Here is a 17,415-nt window from a genome sequence, read left to right on the forward strand (position 1 = left end):
CCCTGGGCAACCCCTGCCAGGCTCTCACCACCTCTGTGGTTAGGAATGTTTAGTGAGCCCTGGGCTTGGTTACCAAGCACCAACTAAAGTGGCACAGCAAGAGATGTGAAGTGGCTGCAGCAAGAGCAGTGTGGGCAGCAGGGCAAGGGAGGGGATTCTGCCCCTTGGCTCTGCTCTCAGCAGACCCTACCTGCAGTTCTGGAGCTCTGGATGCAGTTCTGGAGCCCCCAACACAAGAAGGACATGGAAGTGTTGGAGCCAGTCCAGAGGAGGCCACCAAGATGCTGAGAGGGCTGCAGCAGCTCTGCTCTGAGCACAGGCTTGGAGAACTGGGGCTCTGCAGCCTGCAGAAGAGAAGGCTTTGGGGAGACCTTGGAGTGGCCTTGCAGGATCTGAAGGGGGCTCCAGGAGGGCTGGGGAGGACTAGTGACAAGGTCTTGTCATGGCAGGAGCAGGAGGAATGGATTTAAAGTGGCATAGGGGAGATTGAAAGTGGCTGTTAGGAAGACACTGTTTGCAGTGAGGGTGGTGAGAGACTGGCACAGGCTGCCCAGGGAGGTTGTGGAGCACAGAATGGGATCAAAGATCACATTTGGTGATTCTGTGCTCTACAACCTCCCTGGAGGTGTTCAGGACCAGGCTGGATGAGGCATTGAGCAACCTGTTCTAGTGGGAGGTGTCCCTGCCTATGGCACAGGGGGGTTGGAACTGGCTGAGCTGAGCTCCCTTCCAAGCTAAACCATTCTCTGATCCTGTTTCTGCTGCTGGCTGAGTGTCTGGGGAGTCTCCAATGCTAACTTGCTTCCCATCTGCAGGCAGCCCAAGTGACACAGCAGCTCACTGGAGCAAGGCAGAGCCAGGAGGTGGAGCGGTGGCGAAGGTTTGCCCAGCAGAAGAACCAGGAGCTGGAGAGATTCCGTGTGGAGCTGGACTCCATCCTGGATGTGTTAAAGGAGCTGCAGAAACAAGGAGTTGTTATTCCTGCCCCCAGTTCCACTGGCTTCAGCGTGGCAGACAGCTGCTGGAAGACATAATCAGAGAGGAGTTGATTTGGGCTGCAGAGTTTTGCTCTTCCATGTTGTGTGCAGAAAAAGTTTGTTAGAAGTTCTTAACCTAAGCTCTGTAGACTGAATGCCAGCCTGAGCTTCTGGAGTCTTCCTCACCAAAGGTAGGGCTGCACTGAGCAGCAGCCTAGGCAGGTTCTGTGTCTTGTCTTTTGTTAGTAATAAAGTCCCAGGCAATTTTAAACACTTGTAACAACAGTGAAGTTATTCCATCAAGTCAGTTTCCAGCCCAGAATTCCATTTCAGAGAATCAGAGAATGGTTTAGGCTGGAAGGGAGCTCAGAGATCATCCAGTTCCAGCCTCTCACCATAGGCAGGGACACCTCCCTCTAGAACATCTGATACTTCTTCAGCTTCTGTAGGGCATGGTTGGGTATTTGTAACGCCTGTTTGTAACTTGGCTGGCAGTGACTCCCTTCACAGAACCACAGCATGTTAGAGGTTGGAAGGGGCCTCCAGAGATCATCCACTCCAACCTCCCTGCCAAAGCAGCATCACCCAGGGTAGTCCACACAGAAATGCAGCCAGGAGAGCTGTAAAGGCTCCACAGAAGGAGACTCCACAGCCTCTCTGGGCAGCCTGCTCCAGGGCTCTGGGACCCTTACAGCAAAGAAGTTCTCCCTGGTGTTGAGCTGGAACCTGCTGTGCTGCAGCTTCCATCCATTGCTGCTTGTCCTATCCCAGGGAGCAGTGAGCAGAGCCTGTCCCCCCCTCCTGACCCTCAGCCCCCAGATAGTTATAGACATTGATTCAATCCCCTCTCAGTCTTCTGTTTTCCAGACTAAGCAGCCCCAGGTCCCTCAGCCTCTCCTCACCAGGCACTGCTCCAGTCCCCTCATCATTCTCATAGCCCTCTACTGGACCCTCTTCAACTAGGGAGCCCAAAACTGAAGGCAGCACTCAAGATGAGGTCTCAGAAGGGCAGAGCAGAGGTGGAGGAGAACCTCCCTGGATCTGCTGGACACACTCTGCTGAATGTCCTCCAGGATCCCATTGGCCTCTTGGCCACAGGGCACATTGCTGTGCCAGGGATGTTCTCCCCCAGCACTGCCAGGTGCCTCTCCCCAGAGCTGCTCTCCAGCAGTCACCTCCCAGCCTGTCCTGCTGCAGTTTATTATCCCTGCCCAGGTGCAGGACTCTGCACTTGTCCTTGTTGCACCTCATTTGGCTCCTCTGTGCCCAGCTCTGTCCAGGGCTCTCTGGATGCCCACACAGCCTGCAGCTGTCTCAGCCAAGCCTCCCAGCTTGGTGTCATCAGCAAACCTGCTGAGCAGACTCTGTCTGTCTCTGCCCTCAGCAATGGCATTGATGAAGATGTTGAACAGGACTGGACCCAGCACTGATCCCTGGGGGACTCCACTGGCTGCAGCTCTCCAGCTGGACCTGGCTTGGTGACTCCCCAGCAGTCTCAGCAGTGCAGAAAGGGGAAAACACCCTGAGATGGAACAAGAGCTGATGAACCAAGGCCTAATTAGCTTTGCCTGCACTTCACTGAGCATTTCAGTGGGATCTGAGACAGAATTATCCTCCCCCTGTATGTTTTTTTCTCTTAGGCCATACTGCTTCATCATGCACTTCCAAGAAGCTAATCTAAAGGATGGATTAGAACCTACAACCTGATTTCTGGGAATCATTGCCTTCTGTTTAGCTGGAATTCATCTGTTTACAGCAAAGCAGGAAGAAGCCCTGCACAGTAATTCCATTTCCAAACACTGTTCAATTCCAGGTACTTCTTTCTGAAGGATTTACCCTGCTCAAAAACATTTCCTGCTCCCTTGACACTGAACCAACTCATTGCTGGTTTTACTGGGAAAAGCTGAGTGGGTTTAAGCTCCTTACACAGAGTTGCTTATTACACTAACACCTTTCCCCCTGAGGCACACCATCACATCTGGCTGGCTTTGCAGATGGCACAGGATGAGCTTTGCAGCCTTCAGGAGCTGTTACTTTGAAAGCCTCTGCAGTTGCCTTTGACTGTTTTAATGCAGAGGCAGAGCAGAAATCTGATTCAGGCTGCAGTGCGGCCACAGTGCTCCTGAAGTCACAGGGGAGCTGTGCAGTGGGGCCTGCCTGGGTGGTTTGCTGTGACAAGCAGCCTGAAGGGCTTTAAAGACAGACTGGAGATGTGATAGAAAACAGCATCACAGAGCCTTAGGGGCTGGAAGGGAAGTTTGGCTTAATGTGCACAGAGAAGCAGTTAGGAGGCAGAAAGTCAAGGGAATGCCAAGCAGCTACCCAGTGTGCTGCTCAGCTTCTGGTGTCCCTGCTGGCAGTGGCAGAAGCAGCAGAACCTCCCCTGTTTGTTCCTTGCTTCAGTCCTAATTTGAGGTTCACACTTCTCCTTGGCTGAGGAGTTTTCATACACCCCAGTGCTAGGCTCCAGCCTCCACAGTCAGTGCTAAGCAGAAGGTAAATTTTCATCACAGAACTGATTTGGTTGGAATCAGAGAATGGTTTAGGTTGGAAGGGAGCTCAAAGCTCATCTTGTTCCAACCCCCTGCAATAGGCAGGGACACCTCCCACTAGAAGAGGTTGCTCAAGGCCTCATCCAAGCTGGTCCTGAACACCTCCAGGGAGGTTGTGGAGCCCAGAAGCACAGAATGGGATCTTTGATCTTTGATCCCATTCTGTGCTTCTGTGCTCCACAGCCTCCCTGGGCAGCCTGTGCCAGTGTCTCACCACCCTCAACCTGTGCCAGTGTCTCACCCCCCTCACTGCAAAGAACCCTTTCCTAACATCCAGTTTGAATCTCTCCTCTTCCAAGGCCCAAAAAGGCTTCAAAAGTGGAGAGCAGAGGAATGATTTACCTTAAAGGAAGAGGCCTTTTCAGTCCATGATCCGATGGGAAGGCTGCAGGACTGATTTGCTCTCTAAAATGATTGGTGGCTCTGAGATGAGAAGGTCGTCCTCTGCTAGTGAAGAGTTGTGCTCAGTGTTCACAAAGTTTGGGATGTTAAATTTGCCAAGGCAGCTGAGGTCCTCCTCAAACATTCCACTGCTCCTGGGAACTTCCTGGGTGAAGTGGAGGTTACTCTCCAGACCTGCACCTCTCAGACTTTGTCTTGCTCTGCCCAAATGTTCTGCTTCATTAATACAGAAATGGAAGAGGGACTGGGACTCTTCAGCTACCTGCTGAGGAAAGACCTTCTCTGCCTCCAGAGGTCTTCCAAAGTCTGCCACAAAGCTGTTCAGGCGAAGCCTCTTCTCAGAAGGGTCTGCATTGCTAGGGAGGGAAAGGAAAAAAGATGCAGTGAACCCCAACAGAGGATTCTCTGAGTGCTCCCCAGCGAGTCTGGCTTCAGAGGTGAGCAATAACCACAGAATCAAGCAGGCTGGAAGAGACCTCCAGGCTCACCCAGCCCAACCTAGCACCCAGCCCTGCCCAACCAACCAGACCATGGCACTAAGTGCCCCAGCCAGGCTTGGCTTCAACACCTCCAGGCACAGACACTCCACCACCTCCCTGGGCAGCCCATTCCAATGCCAATCACTCTCTCTGCCAACAACTTCCTCCTAACATAGAGCCTAGACCTCCCCTGGCACAACTTGGGGCTGTGTCCCCTTGTTCTGCTGCTGGGTGCCTGGCAGCAGAGCCCAACCCCACCTGGCTACAGCCTCCCTGCAGGCAGCTGCAGGCAGCAATGAGCTCTGCCCTGAGCCTCCTCTGCTGCAGGCTGCACACCCCCAGCTCCCTCAGCCTCTCCTCACAGGGCTGTGCTCCAGGCCCCTCTCTGGACACCTTCCAGCAGCTCAACATCTCTCCTGGACTGAGGAGGCCAGAACTGGACACAGCACTCAAGGTGTGAACATGCTATCATAGCCCTTTAGAGTGAGCCAAGAACATCAGCCTGCTGGGAGAATCAGTGTTCTGCTGTGGATTCACCTCCCTGAACACAGTTACACTCATCTCTCAACTTAATGGTACTTTAAAGAGCAGCCAAATTGATTCCCTGGAGTCAGAGACACATCCATCAACCAGGCTGCCTTTCTCTCAAGACCCTGGAGTCCCTCTCACATCCAGTTCTAAAGGAGGCTGCAAGACAGCCCAGTAATGAACCATGAGTCATGCAGAATTCACTCAGGTGTAAGGACAGAAGATGCAGCAAACTAAACCCACAGGCTCTGGCTGTTTGAGCCCAGGTGCTCTGAAACCCATGGAGTTACAGACCCCCAGCAGCGAGAAAGTGTATCCAGCAGATGCAGGGAGGTTCTCCTCCTACTCTGCTCTGCCCTGCTGAGGCCACACCTGGAATATTGCATCCAGCTCTGGGCTCTCAGTTCAGGAGACACAGGGATCTGCTGGAGAGTCCAGTGCAGGGCTGCAAGGATGCTGCAGGGCCTGGAGCACTGCCTGAGGAGGAGAGGCTGAGAGCCCTGGGGCTGCTTAGGCTGCAGAGGAGAAGGCTGAGAGGGGATCTGAGCAATGTCTATCAAGGGCTGGGGGGCAGGAAGGGAGGCACAGGGACAGCCTCTGCTCACTTGTGCCCTGCCATAGGACAAGGGCAAGGGATGGAAACTGCAGCACAGGAAGTTCCAGCTCAACATGAGCAAGAACTTCTTGCCTGGAAGGGTCCCAGAGCCCTGGCACAGGCTGTCCAGAGAGGCTGTGGAGTCTCCTTCTGTGGATCCTTTCCAGCCCTGTCTGGATGTGTTCCTGTGCAACCTGAGCTGGATTCTCTGCTCCTGCTCTGGCAGGGGTTGGCCTGGAAGCTCTCCAGAGGTCCCTTCCAACCCCTGTGATGCTGTAAGAACAATTCTGCAGAACTGGTCTCTTAGAAGAGCTTGGTAGAAAGGTTAATTGAAGCAAGGACAGACTGAACCCTTCCATGAGAACAGACCAGAACCAGATGGTGACTCAGCCAGCTGCACAGCAGCACTGTCCCTGCTTGTGTCTGAGGGCAGCTGCAAGGCCAGATGTGCTGCTTAGCAGGGCTGGACTGGTGACTCCAAGCTTCAGACTCACTCTTGGTGTGGTGGTGCTCCTGTCTTCGTCAGCAGGGTCAGGACAAAAAACATGAAGATGACAAAAACTGCCAGGCCGACCCAAAATCCAATCACAATGGAGTCTGGTGGGAGAGAAGAGAGGAGGATCAGCAGCACTGCCCCTGCACAGGGCTACTGACCACATGCAGCATGACTGAAAACCCCAAAGAAAGGCATCTGCAACTTGTTCTTGGGTGGCAAAGAGGAAGGACAACGAGATCTGTTGTTCTGTTACCTAGGGAGAAGTTGTTTGCAGTGAGGGTGGGGAGACACTGGCACAGGCTGAGGATGGGGAGACACTGGCACAGGCTGAGGGTGGGGAGACACTGGCACAGGCTGAGGGTGGGGAGACACTGGCACAGGCTGCCCAGGGAGGTTGTGGAGCACAGAAGCACAGGATGGGATTGAAGACACCCTCAAAAGCAGGCCTCAGCCCTCCTGCCTGATGCTTGGCCCTAACAGTTAATCACACTCTGGCTGTGAAGTGCCTTCCACACTAAAAGGCAGATGTGGGAAACTGGAAATCAATTCCAACCATTTGCTCTTTCCCTGCAGTAGCAAAGTGCCTGCTGCACCTTCAGCTATTCTCCCTGTGAGAATGATTTATCACTATCAAGTCACTCCTTAATCTCTTTTTCTCTGCTAAGCTAAGGAGGTGAAGTTTCAAGCCTCCTGCTGCAGTGTTTCTGCCACATCTCCCCCTCTCAAAAGCCTCTGTATAACAACTAGAAGGTGGTTGAGGACAGGTCCCCACGATGCCATACTCCCCTTCTGCTTAAAGCACACTGCTCTAATTCCATGCATTCTAAGGCTTCCACTCCTTCCAGAGGCAGGCTCCAAGCAGTCTATTCAGGGGCTCAAGAGCATCTTGAGTTTGGTTTCCTGATACACAACAGCTCATAGGAAGGCTCCAGGGAGACCTAACAGCAGCCTGCCAGTGCCTGAAGGGGCTGCAAGAAGGCTGCAGAGAGACTGTTTGCAAAGGGCTGCAGGGACAGGATGAGGGCAATGGCTGCAAACTAGAGCAGAGCAGATTGAGATTGGATGTTAGGAACAGGTTCTGCAGCAGGAGGCTGCTGGAACACTGCAACAGGTTGCCCAGGGAGGTGGCTGTGACTCCATGCCACATTCAAGGTGAGGCTGGATGTGGCTGTGGGCAACCTGCTCTAGTGGTGAGTGCAGAGGGGGTTAGACTGGATGAGCTCTGGAGGTCCCTTCCAGCCCAGCCCATTCTGTGACTTTATGACTTCATCTATTTAAGTAAAAGCTACTTTAAAACTCCAGCTGAAAGACAGCACAGATTGAACTGACACAAGTACTGAGAAAGAAAAATCTGTGTGAAGTGGAAAAGCATTCCCAGAGGGCAGAAGCTCCTTCAGCCTGTTCTTGGACCATAATCATTTAGAAATGAGGAGGAGGAACATTAAGCTGGGGAAGATCAGCTACAGTGCAAGTGTGTCTGCACTGAACTTACATTTATGAGCTCTCAGGCCTTCAAACGACACTGGTCCATACTCGTAGTACTCATACTCCCAGGTGTAAGCAGAGGTAGACAAGGCTTGCTGGGAGGTTCTGTTAGACAGCAGCCTTGGGGCAGGCATCTTGCACCTCAGTAAATATAGACCTGTGGACAGGACAGGTGTTAATAGCCCAAAAAACTCAGAGTGCATCTGGGACCCTATGGGACTGCTTCTCAGCACTGCTCCCAAGAGCAGCTTATGTGAAGGCTGCTCAGGCCACCCCTGGAGTGCTGTGCCCAGTTCTGGGCCTCTCCATTCCAGAGAGATGTTGAGGTGCTGGAAGGTGCCCAGAGAAGGGCAGCAAGGCTGGGGAGGGGCCTGGAGCACAGCCCTGTGAGGAGAGGCTGAGGGAGCTGGGGGTGTGCAGCCTGCAGCAGAGGAGGCTCAGGGCAGAGCTCATTGCTGTCTGCAGCTCCCTGCAGGGAGGCTGTAGCCAGGTGGGGTTGGGCTCTGCTGCCAGGCACCCAGCAACAGAACAAGGGGACACAGCCTTAAGCTGTGCCAGGGCAGGTTCAGGCTGGATGTGAGGAGGAAGTTGTTGTCAGAGAGAGTGATTGGCATTGGAATGGGCTGCCCAGGGAGGTGGTGGAGTGGCTGTGCCTGGAGGTGTTGAAGCCAAGCCTGGCTGGGGCACTTAGTGCCATGGTCTGGTTGGTTGGGCAGGGCTGGGTGCTAGGTTGGGCTGGCTGAGCTTGGAGCTCTCTTCCAACCTGCTTGGTTCTATGATTTAATACTCCTTTAAAGTTCCACTGCCTCATCAGAGAGGGCTGTCACACACCTCTGCCATTTCTTCCCCAGCCCCAGCTGTCCAAGGGCTTCTTTCTGAGCTTTCCTCTTCAATGGGAAGAAGAAAATCTACATTCACCTCCACAGAGATGCTTCTAAGCACACACAAGATCAAAGAATCAGAGGCTGTCCCTGTCCCTGCCTTCCTGCCCCCCAGCCCTCAGCCCTTGACAGACATTGCTCAGATCCCCTCTCAGCCTTCTCCTCTGCAGCCTAAGCAGCCCCAGGGCTCTCAGCCTCTCCTCCTCAGGCAGTGCTCCAGGCCCTGCAGCATCCTTGCAGCCCTGCACTGGACTCTCTCCAGCAGTTCCCTGTGTCTCCTGAAGTGGGGAGCCCAGAGCTGGACTCAGTATTCCAGGCGGGGTCTGAGTCTTCTCAGAGGTGCAGAGTGAGAGGGCAAGAGGCAATGGACACAAAGTGGGACAGAGGAGATCAAGTTTAGCTGCTCTAGCAGGACAGACTCGGAGCAGGAGGCTGGAGCAGAGGAGCAGCAGAGCACCTCCCCAGCTCAGGCTCCCCGTGCAGAGCAGCAGCACCGAGACGCCGGCGGGACAGGGCACGGCGCTGTGCTTCTCCTGCCGGACCCCCCAGAGCTGCCCCGCACCCAGCATCGCTGAGGAGCAACTGCCTGTGACCTCCCAGCCTCTGCAGGGGCTGCAGGAAAGCTGGGGAGCGACTTCTGAGGCTGTCAGGCAGTGACAGGACTGGGGGGAATGGAACAGAGCTGGAGGTGGGGGAGGTTCAGCCTGGATGCTAGGAAGAAGTTGTTGAGCATGAGGGTGGTGAGAGCCTGGCAGGGGCTGCCCAGGGAGGTGGTGGAAGCCTCATCCCTGGAGGTGTTTGAGGCCAGGCTGGCTGAGGCTGTGGGCAGCCTGCTCTAGTGTGAGGTGTCCCTGGGCATGGCAGGGGGCTGGAACTGGCTGATCCCTGTGGTCCCTTCCAGCCCTGCCTGATTCTATGGTGCTATGAACTGCTGCCTCTGGCAGAAGCAGTGCTGCAGCAGGCCACGGAGGGACTGAGGGTGGCAGGTAAGGGCTGCAGGAGGTGCACCCAAGGGCTCCTTCTGTCAGGAATGGACAGCAGTGCTCATGCCCCAGCTCTGGGGCGTGACAAGGAGCTCCTCTTAGCTGACCCTGCAGAGTGCTTTTAGGGGCAAAAGAGGAGCTAAGAGAGACATGAAAGCCCCTCTTTGGGCTCTGATGTGTATGCACACAGACAGCCTTTCCTCCCTCTGGCTTGCTTCTCTCAGAAGCCAGTAAGTGAGCACCAGAGAGCTTTGCTGCGATCACACACGCCCCGAGGCAGGCTGTGCTCAGTGCTGCCAGCCAAGGTAATCCAGGCAGCTCAGCCTTGAGGACCTCTGTCTGGAGCTGCTTGCTCCCTGCAGATGAAAGATGTCAACATGTACACAAACAGTCCCCGTGTAGGCACATCTGCAACTCCTGGAGCTGAATTATGCCTTCATGAGAACATGCCAGTGTGAAAGCCTGCAAGGTCAGAGCCTGCCTGCTAGCAGCACCTCAGCAAACCACTCTGTTGGGCTGTGTCTGCACAAAATCTGCACCCCTGAACTGCAGCAGCAGGAGGGAATCAAACACTGCTGCAGCTGCATTACTTGCTCCAGCCTGGACATCATCAACACACTGCTCACAGCCACTTACCTCTCAGCATCAGTCACTGCAGAGGCAGGACTGGACACAGGTGGGATCTGAAGCACAACTTCATGGCTTACACCACCACTGGGGCCACACAGGCAAACCTGGGTTTGTGTACATCTCACACTGGCACCAACCAGCAACAATCACCTCTGAACCCGACCTGCAGGCACAAGAACACATCCAGATGGAGCAGCCACAGGATCACAGCGTGTCAGGGGTTGGAAGGGACCCAAGGAGCTCATCAGTCACTGCACTGTGCACTTCTGAAGCAAAAGCATCCACCCATATGGCACAGACAAGCATCCTGGGTAAGTTTTTCATCAAAAACCACACCTGTTTTCCACATCCTCCCACTCTGCTCATTGCCACAGAGCCTAAATGCTTTACAGACCTCAGAATGAGCAGACTGCCAGGCCTCTGCAAAATGCAGACGACCCCAAAGCCAGGCAGGAGACAAAAAGGAAGCAGCAGCACTTCAAACTGTGAGAAGCCATTGCATGGGGCCACGGACTCATGGGCCACAGACTCATGGGGCCAGTCAGGGTCAGAAGGGACCACAAGGATCATCCAGTTCCAACCACCTGCCTGGGCAGCCCATTCCAATGCCAATCACTCTCTCTGCCAACAGCTTCCTCCTAACATCCAGCCTAGACCTGCCCTGGCACAGCTTCAGGCTGTGTCCCCTTCTTCTGTTGCTGACTGCCTGGCAGCAGAGCCCAACCCCACCTGGCTACAGCCTCCCTGCAGGCAGCTGCAGGCAGCAATGAGCTCTGCCCTGAGCCTCCTCTGCTGCAGGCTGCACACCCCCAGCTCCCTCAGCCTCTCCTCACAGGGCTGTGCTCCAGGCCCCTCCCCAGCCTTGCTGCCCTGCTCTCAACACCTTCCAGCACCTCAACATCTCTCTGCAATGGAGGAGCCCAGAACTGGACACAGCACTCCAGGGGTGGCCTGAGCAGTGCTGAGCACAGGGGCAGAAGAACCTCCCTTGTCCTGCTGCCCACACTGCTCCTGAGCCAGCCCAGGATGCCATTGGCTCTGCTGCCCACCTGGGCACTGCTGCCTCATGTTCAGTTACTATCTCCCAGCACCCCCAGCCCCCTCATCCCCTCCTGGGTGCTGCTGAGTACACTTCCTCTCTCCCCTCACAAAATACACCTCTAATCTTCACCACTGTCCATCTGCTCTGAAGTGCAGGCTGCAGCAGACCCCTGATAATAACTCCTCACTTTCCAGTGCTTCTCTCCACAGGACCACTTCTGCTTCCAGTCAGCACTAAAGCCAGCAGAGATCAAAAACTCCACAGCTATGACAGACCATTTGTTCAGAGCTACTCCCACACTTGAGTAGCTCACAGCTGTGGTTGGACTGTGCTACAGAGGGGGAAAAACCTTCATCTTCTGCTTTCACCCACACAGGGTCTGTAAAGCCATCATCTCTTGGAAGCACAGCAATGCCTGAGATTCCCAGCCGGGGAGGTTAGTTGTGTATTCCTTCTCTAACATAAGAACCCAGAGCTTGCCTGGAAGGCAAATGACCCCTGAATGACAAATGTGCTCTGCACTTCGGCAGCCAGGCTGCAGCAGCCTGCTGGAATCTCCTCTCCACCACTTCAGTGGCAGTTTCACTCACTGAAACTGAGCTGGTTTTCACTAAGAGTCACACAGGTTCGGGCTTCTTCCAAACCAGGGCATCTTTTGGTGTTTGGTTGGTTGGTTGTTTCTTTTCCCCTGTCTCTAGGCCTAATTCTTCTCTCCAGTGGTGCTGAAGAAGCAAACAATTTGTTCTAATGCCTCAATGACACATTTCGGGTTGTGGTAGTTTGAAGTTTAACAATCCAGGCTGGCCCTAAACTGTAAACCAGAAATAGGAACTGTCTGGATGTATTTATAGAGTCACAGAATGGTTTAGGTTGGAAGGGAGCTCAAAGCTCAGCCAGTTCCAAACCTCCTGCACCACAATCTCCCACCAGAACAGGTCGCTCAGTGCCTCATCCAACCTGGTCCTGAGCAATTCCAGGGAGGTTGTGGAGCACAGAATGGGATCTTTGATCTTGATCCCATTCTGTGCTTCTGTGCTCCACAACCTCCCTGGGCAACCTGTGCCAGTGTCTCACCACCCTCACTGCAAACAACTTCTTCCTAACAGCCACTTTCAGTCTCCCCTCTGCCACTTCAAACCCATTCCTCCTGCTCCTGCCATTACCAGACCTTGTCAATAGTCCCTCCCCAGCCCTCCTGGAGCCTCCTTCAGATCCTGCAAGGCCACTCCAAGCTCTCCTGGAAGCCTTCTCTTCTGCAGGCTGCACAGCCCCAACTCTCTCAGCCTGTGCTCAGAGCAGAGCTGCTGCAGCCCTCTCACCATCTTGGTGGCCTCCTCTGCACTGGCTCCAACACTTCCATGTCCTGCTTGTGCTGGGGGCTGCAGAACTGCCCCCAGGACTGCAGGTGGGGTCTGAGGAGAGCAGAGCCAAGGGGCAGAATCCCCTCCCTTGCCCTGTGCCCACACTGCTCTTGCTGCACCCAGCACAGGGTTGTGTCTGGGCTGCACTCACACTGCAGGCTCCTCTGGAGCTTTGCATCACCCCAGGCCCCCAGGGCCTGTTCCTCAGGGCTGCTCTCAGCCATTCCCCAGCCAGCCTGGAGCTGTGCCTGGGATTGTGCCAAACTTTTATTTGAATAAAAAGCAGATAAAGCAGAGGGACTGGATATCAAAAGGAGAAGAACAGCTAGGTCTGCCCCATTCCACTGAACTGTTAGTTAAGATACAGTGGTGCTTGTAAACAGAGCTTCATCTTGCTTCCAAATCTTCTGAGCTGGTCTGGTGATTTATCCTGGGGGTAATTCCAAGTCATCACACAGGTAACTTGTACAACAGCACACATCTTCTGTTCTTAATCCCTGCTACACCTCTGAGCTAGACTAAGCTATAAACAAGCAAGTAGAGACCAAGGAAGCATCACTGAAACAGTACCACAAAGGAAGGCACACTGCAGTGCCTATGCAGAAAACCAGTCTTCACTCCTCTGCACTACCCTTCTGCCAGCAGCAGCTCGTACTGACTGTTTGCAGAGTGGAAAATTGATTCAAGCCGTTGAACAAGCTGCCAGAGCAACACCTGTGCTTCCCCTTCCAGTGCCTTCCCCCACAAAGCACATGTGGGCAACCAGGAAAAGAACAGGAAGCAAATTATTCAACATTTTGCCCAATTCTTAATATTCTGGACAGGGCCTTTCCTTTAAAAGGTTCTTCTGCAGTGGCTTGCTTGATTTTGTGCATTTCTGCATCAATGGACACTTGCCCTTCCCCTGGCATCTCTCCAGGGATTTACTCCCGGTAAGAAAAACGTTCTTCACTCTCTCATTCACAGGCTCACAGGGTGTCAGGGGTTGGAAGGGACCCAAAGAGATCATCCAGTCCAACCCCCCTGCCAGAGCAGGACCTGAGCCAGAGCTCAGGAGCACATCCAGACAGGCCTGCAAAGGCTCCACAGAAGGAGACTCCACAGCCTCTCTGGGCAGCCTGTGCCAGGGCTCTGGGACCCTTACAGCAAAGAAGTTTCCCCTGGTGCTGAGCTGGAGCCTCCTGTGCTGCAGCTTCCATCCATTGCTGCTTGTCCTGTCCCAGGGAGCAGTGAGCAGAGCCTGTCCCCCCCTCCTGACCCCCAGCCCTCAGACAGTTACAGATATTAAGTGCCCTCTCAGCCTTCTCTTCTCCAGACTAAGCAGCCCCAGGTCCCTCAGCCTCTCCTCATCAGTCAGTGCTCCAGGCCCCTCAGCATCCTCACAGCCCTCCACTGGATCCTTTCCAGCAGATCCCTGTCCCTCTGAAACTGGGGAGCCCAAACTGAAGTCAGTAGGAGCATGAAAAGGAAAGCACAAATGGACATAAAAAAAACCAAACCAAAACAAAATCCCCAGCAGCGTTTCTGTCTATTACCTGATTACCTCCAAAATATCAATGTACTTTCACAGCAGGTTGGCAAGTGTGCACCCTGAGTGTGCAGCCTCTGGGGAGCTCAAATAAAGTAGAATAGAGTAGATTCAACCAGGTTGGAAGAGAGCTCCAAGCTCAGCCAGCCCAACCTAGCACCCAGCCCTGCCCAACCAGCCAGACCATGGCACTAAGTGCCCCAGCCAGGCTTGGCTTCAACACCTCCAGGCACAGACACTCCACCACCTCCCTGGGCAGCCCATTCCAATGCCAATCACTCTCTCTGCCAACAACTTCCTCCTAACATCCAGCCTAGACCTGCCCTGGCACAGCTTGAGGCTGTGTCCCCTTGCTCTGTTGCTGGGTGCCTGGCAGAAAACACCAATCCCATGAATGTAACAGGAGCAGAAGGAGCAACTCCAATGAGCACCACAGGCTGGGAAATACATCTGGAGATGGAAGCTCCCTCAGTGCTGCCACAAACGAGCCGAGCCCCGCTGAGCCCTTTCAAGTCAGCACCGCCTCTGCTGTCTGCTCCCTCTACCAGCTACAGCAGCCACAGGACAAACGGCAAATCAATAGGGTGCTTACAGGGCCCGGCCCCATTTCCAGCACTGCCTGCTGGCTGGGGCTGGCACCCCAACATGAGCAAGGTAAATGCCAGGGAACGGCCTTCAGGGAGAGGTTTCCCAGCCTGGCACTGAGGCGATTCGCTACGGCAAAAGAGAAGCGCAGGCAGCCCGGGAGAAGGGAGCTGGAGCGCTCACCGCACCGCTCGCCGTCACACAGGCCGAGCACCGACCGCCAGGGCAGAAGGGAAGGAGAGAGGGGGAAAGAGGCATTAGAACTGGCAGAAGGGAAGGGCACCAGCCTGAGAAGAGGAGAAACCCGAGGCTGCGTGGAAGAGACATGCTCAGCACTTCCCTTTGGAAGGCAGAAACCAACCAACCCACCGCAACAAACACCCCGCAACCAACCCCCCGCAACCAACCCCCCGCAACCAACCCCCCGCAACAAACCCCCCGCAACCAACCCCCCGCAACCAACCCCCCGCAACCAACCCCCCGCAACAAACCCCCCGCAACCAACCCCCCGCAACCAACCCCCCGCAACAAACCCCCCGCAACCAACCCCCCGCAACCAACCCCCCGCAACCAACCCCCCGCAACAAACACCCCGCAACAAACACCCCGCAACCAACCCACCGCAACCAACCCCCCGCAACAAACACCCCGCAACCAACCCACCGCAACCAACACCCCGCAAAGTTCTCTGGCCCCTTTGCTTGTCTTTCCTCTCCCCCCCAAAAAACCCAACATTTTAAGTACACATTTTTAGTTAATCCGAATGCTCTGCAGCTTGTGGAGAGCATAACAAACGGTTTGGAGCGTACTGCAAACAAGCTCTGTGCTTCTCGGCCCCCTTCTGCCTTCGCATGCCCAGCCCCAGCAGTGAGACCGGGCACAAGCGCTCCGCGGGCGGCGCTCCCCGCAGCGCCCGAACCGCTGCTGCTGCCCCTCGGCGGTCTTCTAATGCCTTTAAATAAAACAAAACATAGACCTGGAGGCTTGCGACACTCCACAGGTGTCGGTGTCGGAACCACGCTGCCTGAACCAACGGTACCCGGGGGCAGCGGCAACGCACAAAGCGCCCGGGCCCGGCCGGGAGCAGCCTCCTGCCGGCCGCTCGCGTAACGCAAACCGACACGGAGGCCCCACGACCGAGCAGGGCAGCTCGGAGCGGGCCGGGCAGGGCACGGCAGGGCAGGGCCGCCCTATCCCTCCCGCCCTCCGCTCGCCACCCCAGCACCGTCCCCGCACCGCCCACGCTTGCCCGCGGCCCCGGGCGAGCGCCGCCTCTCGCCGGGGCAAAGGCGCAGCCCCTCCGCAACGCCCCGGCCCCGCCGCCCTGCACACGAGGCACCGCCAAGGGCCAGCCGCAGCAGATAAACCCGACGGGCACCGGCCGCCGCTCACGCCCTCCTACCTGCCCGTGCAGCGGCACCGGGCGCGTAGCCCCAGCCGAGCCACGCTCTGCCCGGGCACGGCCAACGGAGCCGCAGCAGCCCCCGCGCCCCGGCCAGCCCCGGCGGCATGGCACAGCCACGTGAGGCGCCCGGGCCAATGGGCAGCGCGGGCGGGAGCGGCGCCGCCGGCGGCCGCAGGTGCCGGGAGCGGAGCGGGCACCGCCTGGCGGATCGCCCAGTCCCGCTCAAGCAGGAGCGGATGGAGTGTGCTGCTCGGGATACCAATTCAGCCTTCGGCATCTCCAACGACGATGACTCCACAGCCTCTGCGGCCAACCTATCCTGGCGTTTGAGCACCATCGACGCACACAAACCGTTTCGTTCCCGGTGAACCAAAGTGCCTGCTACGGCAGCTTGTGCCTGCTGCCTCTGCCCCTGTCACCGCACGCCGCTGGCAACAATCTCGCTCCACCTTCTTTAGTTCCATCGACAACTATTAATAAACATTGCTAAGTGCACCCTGAGCCTTCTCTGGGACAAGCAGCCACAGCCGCCTCAGTCTACTGTCAGATCACAGAGCCATAGAGTGGTTTAGTTGGAAGGGAGCTCAAAGCTCAGCCAGTTTCAAACCCCCTGTGCCATAGGCAGGGACACCTCCCACTAGAACAGGTTGCTCAAGGCCTCATCCAACCTGATCCTCATCCAACCTGATCCTCAACACCTCCAGGGAGGTTGTGGAGCACAGAAGCACAGAATGGGATCAAAGATCACTGTGCCAGTATCTCACCCCCCTCACTGCAAACAAGCACGAAGACAGTAACGTGCTGGAGGAGATGTGCAGCTTTGGGCTTCTGAAGCACAGAGTTCTCCAAGTTGCCACAGGAGCACACTGAGCTCCTGGCCGGGTTTAACCACAGCCTGGGAAGGAGAGGAGGGCTGAAGCCTTGCCAGCCTCTCCCTGCCCAACCAGGCCCTGCCGGTGACCTTGCACGGGTTAGCTGAAGGCAGGTGTGGCAGGAGCTGGCACTGGGTGCCACCGTGAAGCCCTGCAGCTTGGGCTCTTTGAGGAGCGCACTGCAGGAGGGCAGGAGCAGAGCTAAACTGTCCCAAAAGAGTGGCCAGCAGCCCCCGCGGTGACAAGCACCTGCGTCCCTCGGGAAGCACGGCACACCGCAAGGAGGCAAACAGCTCCCTGCCCACCGCCGCCCTCTCACTCAGCTCAGCACCCAGGAGGCCACCATGCTCCGTCTGCAGGCTGGAGATGCTCGCCCGACCTTCCCTGCGGGGCTCACGCAGAGAAACGGAGGGGCGGGCACGGGCTGGGCCGTGGCAGCAGTGGGCATCGCCATGGGAGCGCCGGTGCGATGCGCTGCCCTTGGCTGCAGCCACGACTGCAGGCGGGGTCCGCACCAGTCCCAGAGGCTGCCGTGACGTCATAAGCAGGGGTGTGGCAGGGCCATTGTGACGCGGTGCCCAGGGCAGTACTTAAGCAGCGCCATCCGCCTGGGC

At 56.0% G+C, this 17,415-nt stretch overlaps 2 protein-coding genes across 10 annotated transcripts in view; one reads left to right on the forward strand and one right to left on the reverse strand.

Moving 5' to 3' along the window:
• CEP162 (centrosomal protein 162) overlaps positions 1-1,248 on the forward strand; it is a 47,183-nt gene extending 45,935 nt beyond the window's left edge. For all 5 annotated transcript variants that reach the window (XM_064169465.1, XM_064169469.1, XM_064169466.1 and 2 more), the window contains one exon: positions 816-1,248. In XM_064169465.1, coding sequence (XP_064025535.1) covers positions 816-1,034 — 219 coding nt within the window. In that variant the 3' untranslated portion in view covers positions 1,035-1,248. The remainder of the gene's footprint in view (positions 1-815) is intronic.
• The window catches only part of MRAP2 (melanocortin 2 receptor accessory protein 2), a 42,732-nt gene extending 26,702 nt beyond the window's left edge, over positions 1-16,030 (reverse strand). For 3 of the 5 annotated variants that reach the window (XM_064169471.1, XM_064169472.1, XM_064169473.1), the window contains exons 1-6: positions 15,927-16,030; positions 15,334-15,476; positions 10,015-10,171; positions 7,522-7,671; positions 6,028-6,130; positions 3,872-4,287 (exon numbers count right to left, since the gene is read on the reverse strand). In XM_064169471.1, coding sequence (XP_064025541.1) covers positions 3,891-4,287; positions 6,028-6,130; positions 7,522-7,671; positions 10,015-10,024 — 660 coding nt within the window. In that variant the 5' untranslated portion in view covers positions 10,025-10,171; positions 15,334-15,476; positions 15,927-16,030 and the 3' untranslated portion in view covers positions 3,872-3,890. The remainder of the gene's footprint in view (positions 1-3,871; positions 4,288-6,027; positions 6,131-7,521; positions 7,672-10,014; positions 10,172-15,333; positions 15,477-15,926) is intronic. The other 2 variants (XM_064169474.1, XM_064169475.1) reach the window with 2 other exon arrangements.
• Between the last annotated feature and the right edge of the window lie 1,385 nt (positions 16,031-17,415).

This window comes from Pogoniulus pusillus, chromosome 31, assembly GCF_015220805.1.
Source record: "Pogoniulus pusillus isolate bPogPus1 chromosome 31, bPogPus1.pri, whole genome shotgun sequence".
NCBI classification, from domain to species: Eukaryota; Metazoa; Chordata; class Aves; order Piciformes; family Lybiidae; genus Pogoniulus; species Pogoniulus pusillus.